This window comes from Pseudorasbora parva, chromosome 14 (assembly GCF_024679245.1).
Source record: "Pseudorasbora parva isolate DD20220531a chromosome 14, ASM2467924v1, whole genome shotgun sequence".
In the NCBI taxonomy this organism is placed as follows: domain Eukaryota; kingdom Metazoa; phylum Chordata; class Actinopteri; order Cypriniformes; family Gobionidae; genus Pseudorasbora; species Pseudorasbora parva.
Genome location: NC_090185.1, coordinates 3608372 through 3618346, shown reverse-complemented (window position 1 = coordinate 3618346; position 9975 = coordinate 3608372). Strand labels below are relative to the sequence as shown.

Genomic DNA, 9975 nt, shown 5'->3' with positions numbered 1-9975 from the left:
TTGGAATATAAATCGCTGGGTTGGAGCGCCACCTAATGGTTGCGCCTCCAAACATCAAAGCGCCACCAAACTCCAGAAATATTTATTTGTAAAAAATCTTGACTTGTTACAAACCGTTTTAAGAACTTTATAGGTCTAAGACTCCGGTGTTTAAGGTCAGTAGGGCCATTATGCTATTATTTTCAAGTTGCATTCATGTATTCTTTCTCTTCTCAAAGTGGAAACATCCTGTTGTGACATTGAGACTCTGGACTGCAGGTGAGTATTTTAGGGTTAGTCCTCTTGCTTAACTGTTTACTAGTGAGATTTATAGTGGTGGATAAATGCAACAGGGAACATGTTATTTGTAGTGCAATACCGAAAGTGTGACGGCACAAAATGTTCCGAGCACGAAACACCATCATGCAAGCATTGGTGGTTCAGTGGTAGAATTCTCGCCTGCCACGCGGGAGGCCCGGGTTCGATTCCCGGCCAATGCAGCAGCTTCTTTTAGAGATCTTTTACACATTTAAAAACAATGCTTAAAAAAAAATTGTGTTAGTGTTTTTTAATTGTTTATTAATTCACATAACATATCACTGTATTGCACAAATATTGCATTTACTGTATTTCCAGCAATTTCTTGCACACATTTGATGTCCAACAACAAATCGTGATATATAGTGTGATAATTTCTATTTCAGACCCTGCATAGAAATAACGAGGGCTGAAACGCAAGAGCTTCAGATCAGGAGAGCTTAATATAAGAAGTGCTGCAATACAACGTTACGGTAAGATTTGAGTTAAAACAGATTATGGTGTACCTACAACACAGCAAAACCTTATCAAAAAAATTAAGGTTTTGCCCCCCTTTTTTTAATATCAAAACATTACAAAATCTTAAACAGGTCATAGTTAGACATTGAAGGCAGTAATAGGGGTTGTTGCAACAAATGGGCTTTGTGCTCCTCTGACAACCACTCCTCGTTAGTATAGTGGTAAGTATCCCCGCCTGTCACGCGGGAGACCGGGGTTCGATTCCCCGACGGGGAGAAAACACTTTTTCTCCTTGTGTGTTCACTGGATAACTCTTATTATATCCCTTTTCTATATATAAACCTATGATCACTGAAAAACTACCATTTGTTTGAATTTTTTTTATTAAATAAGGCTCTACATAGCGGCCATTTTGGGCGAATTTACTCCTGAAAATTACGTGCGACTGAGAAAATATTTAGGCGCACCGGTGCGAGTGACCCGATCGATTCTCATGAATGGATGTGTAATACACAGAAAAAAATGGTTTGTCATGGGAATCTTTGATCAAAATCTGAAAAGTAACTTCGTTTAAATGTCGTTCCTTGGGTTTGAATATTTTTAACCACTCTCGTCCAACCGTTAGTCTGCTACGAGCGAGAGATGGAGAGGATGAGCGATGAAGTAAAGCCGTGCCCTCTATTATTCAAGATACAGTTTCACTTGGGAATATGTCACAGCACTAAAATAAAATCGGTTGCAACTTCCGGTCCCTTTGGGATATTAATGACATCCCATTCTTAATCCGTAGGGTTAATTATGGAGTTGGCCCACCCTTTGCAGCTATAACCGCTTCATTTCTTCTGGAAAGGCTTTGCACAAGGTTTAGGAATACATTCGGAATAAAAACTACAACTCCCCAAAGTGCATCAACACTGAGAAACTGTTAGGCTATGTTTCCGACTGCAGTCAACTGCTTTCCATGCCTTCAGTCAGCAGAGCAAGTGCAAAAACGTGTGCGACGGACGGACTACACTTCAGACAACGATTATTTACAAGGTGAAACGGCTGTGACGCAGTCATGCGCACTTACAGACGCCTCACGCTGATGATCTGCAGCCAAATCAAAACTAACTGGAAATACCACATTTAGATTATCATAAACAAGATCAGAAATTAACGGATGCTTGGGGCAAAAATGCCATCAAAAATAATTTATTTATTATACATTTAAAAAGCCCTTGAGTTTAATCTTTATCACACATGCTGTTTAAAAAAATTATAAATGTATATAATGAGCGGTTATTTTGTCGAAACCATGTTTTTGTCTTATCCTAAATCACTATGGTACATCAAATAACTGTTTATATTCCCGCTGCGGATCAGCACCATATCTGCGCGACTCGACACAAACAGAGAGTAGTAGATCCGGCTGCAATGTTCTTCCGCGAGACGCATGCGGTTCTGTTTATGAAGCGTCAAAAGTTAAGGTTTGCTATTGATATAAGTATTGGCATGATTGCATATGTGATACTGATCTTGTACAAAAGTCCAATAGACAAGTTATAAAGTAACAACATTTTAGCCACAACACTGTCTATTGCGTAAAAAGTCAAAGCCACACCAGAACTGGGGCTAGTTGCATAAACTTAGCCACTATGTTAAGATTGTGTCTTACACCTGAAAGTCCGCACCAAGGTCCGAACCAAAGTTTGTGTTTGGACATTTGGTTCTTTTTGGTTTGCTTTCACATTGCAGTTATGTCAGCGCACCAAAGAACTTTACACTCGCACTGGCGTCCTGTCGTCTTCATCTATGTGTGGGCTGCATCTTAACATTGATTGGTTTGTTAGCGGACGTGGGTCTGACGTCAGTGTGTTGTCAATTCAGCGGCTAACTTTGACAAGAATGAATGAACAGACACATCGTTGCCAATACTCTTAATATTATGGGATTACTATCTGCAGCACCAACTATACTCGAGGCAAATCCACCAAATGAACGTCCCCGTTATGCAAACATTCTATCGGCGCCGACAGGAAAGGAGGAGCTCCTAGAAGATAGGCTTTTTAGCCAAACAATGCATTTTATTTTATAGTTATGTTTAAATATTATAATGTTATTTTTAAATTTCATCTAGTCTATATTGATTATGAAACGTGCACAGATGTGCAATATATGCCAAAGACATCGAGTCAGAAATGATTTTGACCACTTCATTAAGATCTGTTTTGTAGAAAGGTTTGTATTTTGTATCTTAATTTTAATAAATGTTTCATCGTTTGCCTGTATTTAATAAATTAGCTTAAATAAATAATATAGCAGACATCCCGTGACGGAGCGATCATTTGCGTTGCACATGAACTGGAGCGGTCTCATAAATTAACCGAAAGTCATATAGTCAAGCAGAGCACGCTGTTCACGCGAGCTGACATGGCTACACAAGCGGTTCTGGATAAAATGCTGCGCGCTCCATCACTGCATGTGCTATGCGTTTAATCTGTGTTTTTTCACTAATCCTACACCAGAACTTCCTGTAAATGGTCCCAAAGTCCGAACTATACAGAAAATGCTTTCACACAAGAAACGAACCGAACCTTTGTTGTGTTTGGTCCGGACCGAGACTACCTCTTTTCGTCGGGCCAAATTTCGTCTGTTTTGTCCGGACCATGGTCCGAGGGAGGTTTCACACCTGTAATTTTGGTTCGTACCAAACTGAAAAGTCCGAAAATCCGTACCAAACAAGGTAGGTGTGAAAGCACCCTTAAGCACATATTTGTCCAATTAGCAATTAGTCAAAATGTAATCAGTCTTAATTTTCTAATTTGAATTAAACCAATCTACCATTTTAAGTAACTAATTTTAAAAAGTTAGGACCAGTCTTAAAGAACAAAATTTGATGACTTACTTTTAAGACTACTAAGTGGTTTATGCAACCGGCTCCTGATGCGCATCTCCAAGCCATTCAATTAAAGTGTTTTGAACTATTGACTGAATGAATTCCCGCCACCTACTGGCGGTAGTTCATATTTTTACTTAAAAATATTTTTTTATAAAAAATATAAAACTTTTAAAGTTTAAATTTTAGGCTACATATTTCTAGTTACAAAAACTTACATTTTAAAAACAACTTTTCTATTTTCATTTAAGAAATTGACAGGTGATGCAAACATTTTAATAAGATTAGAAAACTGCTTTTATGATGGTAAAAATGCCCCTGGACATTTATTTAAAGGACAAATATCGTCCTGTAATGGAAAAGTTATAATTGAAATGTGTTTGATGGATTAGAAAGTGCTCCTAAATTTTTGAATGTGCCCCTAAAATTTTTATTTTATTTTAAAATGTTTAATATTAAATTACAAAAAGGTTTTCCTTCTGTTATACTTTAATTGTTTTTTTATTATTTTGCATTTCTTTGTTGTCCGACTGACTTTAAAGACTAAATGGGGAAAAAAAATTAGGACATTTTACACAACCACACTACTGTTATTTTTCAGGACTGAATTCTGAGCTTGTTCTCCCAGGCCGGTTAGCTCAGTTGGTTAGAGCGTGGTGCTAATAACGCCAAGGTCGCGGGTTCGATCCCCGTACTGGCCAGCTCTTTTGTCTCTGCCTCTACAGGATGCGACATTAAGTATGCACTCCAAAAAATGCTCCTCTTAATTTTTCCCCAGAAAACAAGCAAAATTATCTGTCAATGGGGTGAGAAAAATAATGTTAATTCTGTTTGTGACGGAAACAAGATTTCAATCAGAAACAAGATTATTTTTATCACCCCATTGGCAGATCATTTTAAGCAAAAACTGTTAAACAAAATAAGAAAAAATATCTCATGTCGTTTTACTGATCTAGTAAATGCATCTTGATTTAAGAATTGTTAGATATTTAGACTGGAAACAAGACAAAATTACTAATTAGGTAAGAGACCCACTAGGGGGCGGCGTTAATCAGTAAACTTGAGATTAAAAAAAGCCAAAGCCTTCAGTAGAAATGTCTTAATTTCACTTGTAATTTCCACACACTTGGAACATCAAAACATCAATTGAATGTCATTCCTTCTGCAAAAGGAAAATTTTTGCCCCGTGTGAGGCTCGAACTCACGACCTTCAGATTATGAGACTGACGCGCTGCCTACTGCGCCAACGAGGCCTGATGTCCCAGAGTGCAATAGCTCCTCTTGTTACACAACGTACCGTTTTTCCTGTTTTTCCTAACTAAATCAGCTAAGGTTGAGTGTGCATTTCAGTTACATTTGTACTTGATTATCTAAGTGTGTACATCTACTACAATCCCTAAACACATCTTTAGTATTTTTTTCTTGTTTCCAGTCCAAATATGCATTTACTAGATAAGTAAAATGACATAAGATACTTTTTTCTGGGGGGGAAATATCAAAAATGAAGTGAGTTTTTGCTTAAAGCAAGCAAAATGATCTGCCAATGGAGTTAGAAAAACAATCTTATTTCTGTTTGGGACGGAGGCAAGAAACAAGATTTCAATCAGAAATAAGATTATTTTTCTCACCCCATTGTCAGATCATTTAGCCTGTTTTAAGCAAAAACTCACTTCCTTTTCATTTCCTTTTGAAAAATATCTTATGTCGTTTTACTGATCTAGTAAATGCATCTTGATTTAAGAATTGTTAGATATTTAGACTAGAAACAAGACGAAAATACTAAGTAAGAAGAGTGTTTTTTGAACAATAGACCAGTTTAATCAGTGAGATCCACTAGAGGGAGCCAAAGCGAGCCACGATCAAAGGTGGCCTTGAATAGGTCAGTGTGTTTTTCAACCTAAGGTTTGTGTCAAAATCCCTCTTTGATAAGAACACGGCACCTCCGCGTGCCACGTTATCACATGCTGTAAGCAAATACAGCGTTGCTGAGCTCGTGTCTTTCTTTCTGTTCAGCACAGCTAGCTGAACGCTCCTCCATTTGGACATCATGTCAGGGCTCAATGCTTCGCTGGGCTACTTCTTAACTATAGTAGGTGTGAGTGCGATAGGAAGGGCGTTGTTCGCCCGCTGGAGGCCGCGATGGACTTTCCTAACCGAGTTTATCGCCGCCTTCGCGCTCGCCGCATGTCGACTCGAAGTTGACACGATTGCGGAGGTCGGTCAGTGGGCCGGTGCGCTTGGGCCTGACGTGGCCATCACTATGCTTTTCCTATCCATCACCATTCATGCCATCATCATGCAAGGCGTAAGTGGCAATCCGTCGGTGACCTTAATGGGAGTCCTCCAGAAAGACGTCGGCGCGGTGGCAGGCGTCCTCAGCATTTCGGCGCAGTTACTCGGTGCCTACGTAGCGCTCATAGTTGCCGGAAAGTACTGGGAAATGGAGCTCACCGACATGCACATGATCAAGAATTTGATGATGGCCGAATGTAGCACGTCGTTGCGGGTCCAGCCGCTAAAGGGAATGTTGGCCGAAGCCCTCGGCGCCGTGACCTTTCACCTGGTTTACCTCCTCCTGAAAAGCCGCTCGCAGCTGCTGAGGATTCCCATATTTGCTCTTCTGCTGACATACATTGCCTACGCAGGTGAGTTTGAGTTGTCATAAAGAAATTACAATACATTTAAAGATTGTGAAATTGAAATCAGGGGTTTTTAAACTTCATGATGCCCAAATATGATGACCCTTTTATGAGGGACCCCCATTCCTAAAATCCATCTGTATATTTGTTTGTGTGAAACACTTTTAAACTGTTATAGTAAATAGACATTATAAATACAACATATTTTTTCCAAACTTAAATTGGCTATACTTAAGGTCGGATATAAACCCGAAGATACAATTTATTTTTCAATTAAAAAAAATATTTAAGCAACTCACAATAAATGTATGTAAGCTGCATTGAGAACACTGCCTTACAATACAACCCCAGTGAGTGAGCAAAATAAAGGGGACTATAGTGAGAGAAACTCACTAGAAAGCAACAAAGCAAACACACAATTCTGGAAAGTGTACATCAAGAAGGGAGAGAAACCGAAGCAGTTAGAATGTTTGGTAGACTTTAACCATGTTTGCTTTGTCTTTTTATTCTCTGAAATGTTCTGGGCACCCCTTAGATCCTTCTGGAGGACCCCAGTTTGAAAACCCCTGCATTAAATCATAGATGCAAACTCCTCACTTTTAGGTGAGAATTCACCTTTTTGAGATCAAAATAGGTCACCTACGAGATTTGCGTAGATCCAATGTGGCAAATCTTTTTTTCTCGTTTTGTCAAGTGATATTACAAGGTAATAGAATTTTTTTTAATGTATATAAATGCGCCAAAGAAAAACAGGCTGGGCTGAGGCGTGCAGAAAACGAAGGAAGCAGGCCCTTGATATTCTGGTGGCTAAACATCAGAAGAAATAGGGTTTAACTTACGAGGTGGTGTACAAAGTATCCCGTATTAATGCATTTGTTTTAAGTTTTGAGTTTTGAGAGTTAATAATGAAGATAAAATGATTTTTAACATACCTTTTATCTAGTTTTTGTCTTCTTGTTTTTGTTTTATTTATGTATTCAGCTCCCACATCTATTAAATCCTTTTTTTGTGTGTTTTATAAAGGGTTGTTTTGCCCTACATAAGACAAAAACAAAAACGTTTTTACCTCTTACCTGTTAGAAAAAGTGTAAAGATACTTAATAGTGTATAAAAATGAGCATGAAAAGTGTGTGTGTGTGTGTGTATATATATATATATATATATATATATATATATATATATATATATATATATATATAGTCACAGAACCTAATGTTAATATTAATTAATAACTATTTTATATATATATATATATATATATATATATATATATATATATATATATATATATATATATATATATATAAAATAGTTATTAATTAATATTAACATTAGGTTCTGTGACCTCGGAGAATGTTTTCTTAATCCACACAATTTTCTCACCTTTTTTACCCTTAACCTCGTTTGCATCGCTGATTAAATACAAATTGTAGATTGTATATATTAATATTATATTGTATACATTAAACTGAAATGTATATATTAAACTAAAAATTGTTGATTTAAAATGCATATAAAAATAATGACTTAACATTTTAGATGTATATTTTACACAAGGATTAGATTTAAAATACATATATTAAATAAGGATTATATATTTAAAATGCGTATACTGAATAAAGATTTTAGATTTAAAATAAATATATTAAATTAGGATTATATATTTAAAATGCATGTACTAAATAAAGATTGTTGATTTAAAAAATACATTTAGTATTTCAAATGCATTTGTTAAATAAAAAATGTAGATTTTAATTGCACATATTAATTGAATTTTTTTTACTTCAAATGACTATATTAATGACTGCAATTAAAATGTTGGATGGTAGATTTCACATGCACTTATTAAATTAAAACTTGTATATTCTAAAAAAGGTTTATGTATTTAAAATGCATTAATTAAATAAAAAAAATTGCAGTATCAATTGCATGTATTAAATAAGAATTATGTATTTAATATGCATATATTAAACATAGATTGTAGATTTAAAATACATATATCGAGTAAGTATTGTATATTTCAAATACATTTATTCAATTAAAGATTTTGATTTTAAATGCACATTAAATTTAAAATTGTAGATTGCAAATGCTTATATTAAATGAATGCAATTAAAATGCATATTGAATAAGGATTATGTATTTAAAATGCATATTAATTGTTGTATACTTAAAATGCATATATTAAATAAATATTATGTATTTAAAATACATATATTTAATACAGATGGTATATTTAAAATGCAAATGTTTAATAAGGATTTTAGATTTCAAATGCATATATGAAATCAAAATTTTAGATATAACATGCATATATTAAATAAAGATTACAGTCAAAACAAAAATTATTCACACACTGACACCATTCATTTATGTGAGGATATCAAAATAAAGTAAACTGTGACATTACATCCAAATATTCTTCATTCAGTGAATTATCAGTAAAAATGATAAATTTGGGACCATATTCTGACACAGTTTAACTCTTGAGTTCTTGTCACATTTTATTACCGTTTTCTAAACGATAGCAAATAAATTGATAAGGTGAGAAATGTTTAAGGTGTCTGAATAAATTTTGCTTTGACTATTTAAAATGCATATATTGAATAAGGTGCATAGATTTAAAATGCAAACTGTATATTAAAGATTTTAAAATTGCATACCAAATAAATGGCATCTTTTAAAATTAGTCCTTTAAAACAACAGTCTGTGTTACTCTGGAACATCTTGATTGGCAATGATTTGGTGAAGTATTATTTTAAACGCTTTAATTTCTCTGTCACACCAGGAAACAATTACACATCTGGATATGTGAATCCATCCCTCGCTTACGCGCTAACATTCACCTGTCCTGGACACACTTTCCTAGCATATTCTCTCGTCTACTGGCTCGGGCCTCTTATCGGTAAGTCCTTATGAATGTCCAAATGTTCATTAATACCAAGTTTTTAGACATGTAGAATTATTCTGTTCAAACACTTACACCATGTATTTTTCAGGCATGATTCTTGCGCTCTTCCTGTATTTGGGAAACATCCCACTGCTGTTCAGCAGGAATCTACTTTACTCCAAGAAGGCACGTTTCCGTGTACCCAAAGGGAAAACTTCTGAAGACAAGACGAACTGAGACGACTGACAGACTTACAAACCAGCAATGATATGGTCGCTTTGTAAATCATATTTTACTGTCAGATAGCATATGGTTAAATGTGAAGTCTGTTTGATTGGTTTAAGGGGCAGGCAGCTGCAAAAAAACCTTTTAAGTTACCAAAACACTTTGTTTATTACATCAGTCGTCTACTTTAATCTATCCTGTTACATTAAATGTTGAGTTTGTTATACATTTGTCAGATGTGAAATTTCTACTGACATCTAAGCCGGCTTAAATAATATCCTCCTGGGATTTTGGCGAGCCGAACCGCTGATTTAGTCCCTTTTAGGGGTCTTGAGAGAGGAAATGTCATTGTGGCCAATGGAGGCGTTTCTGAGCCATCGGATTTCAACATAAATATCTTCATCTGTGTCTGAAGATTGTCTTTACGGGTGTCGAACGGCATGAGGGTAAGTAATTAATGACAGAAATTTTATTTTTGGGTGAACTAACCCTTAAATGTCAGCCGTTTTTAAAGACCAAGGAGTTGTTGTCCTTAATTCTGCATATCTGGGTTTTCTAAAACGCAACTCCACTCTGGTGTTTTACCA

General features: G+C 35.6%; 1 protein-coding gene and 3 non-coding genes across 4 annotated transcripts; 3 read left to right on the top strand and 1 right to left on the bottom strand.

The window, feature by feature from the left end:
* Positions 1-960: 960 nt before the first annotated feature.
* trnad-guc (transfer RNA aspartic acid (anticodon GUC)) lies at positions 961-1032 on the top strand. Its single transcript has one exon. It is a non-coding gene; the product is annotated as a tRNA-Asp (tRNA).
* A 3229-nt stretch (positions 1033-4261) lies between these two features.
* Positions 4262-4335, top strand: trnai-aau (transfer RNA isoleucine (anticodon AAU)). The gene has a single exon. It is a non-coding gene; the product is annotated as a tRNA-Ile (tRNA).
* A 479-nt stretch (positions 4336-4814) lies between these two features.
* On the bottom strand, positions 4815-4887 carry trnam-cau (transfer RNA methionine (anticodon CAU)). The gene has a single exon. It is a non-coding gene; the product is annotated as a tRNA-Met (tRNA).
* Positions 4888-5569: 682 nt separating this feature from the next.
* aqp12 (aquaporin 12) lies at positions 5570-9612 on the top strand. The gene is made up of 3 exons (XM_067414697.1): positions 5570-6279; positions 9062-9178; positions 9273-9612. The coding sequence occupies exons 1-3, from the start codon at positions 5682-5684 to the stop codon at positions 9398-9400; spliced, it is 843 nt and encodes a 280-aa protein (XP_067270798.1). The 5' UTR covers positions 5570-5681; the 3' UTR covers positions 9401-9612.
* The last annotated feature ends 363 nt before the right edge of the window (positions 9613-9975 follow it).

Coding starts and splice junctions, on each gene's coding strand:
- aqp12 (XM_067414697.1), top strand. CDS start 5,682: ATGTCAGGGCTCAATGCTTCGCTGGGCTACTTCTTAACTATAGTAGGT. Junction 6,280..9,061: donor GACATACATTGCCTACGCAG/GTGAGTTTGAGT, acceptor CTGTCACACCAG/GAAACAATTACACATCTGGA. Junction 9,179..9,272: donor CTGGCTCGGGCCTCTTATCG/GTAAGTCCTTAT, acceptor TGTATTTTTCAG/GCATGATTCTTGCGCTCTTC.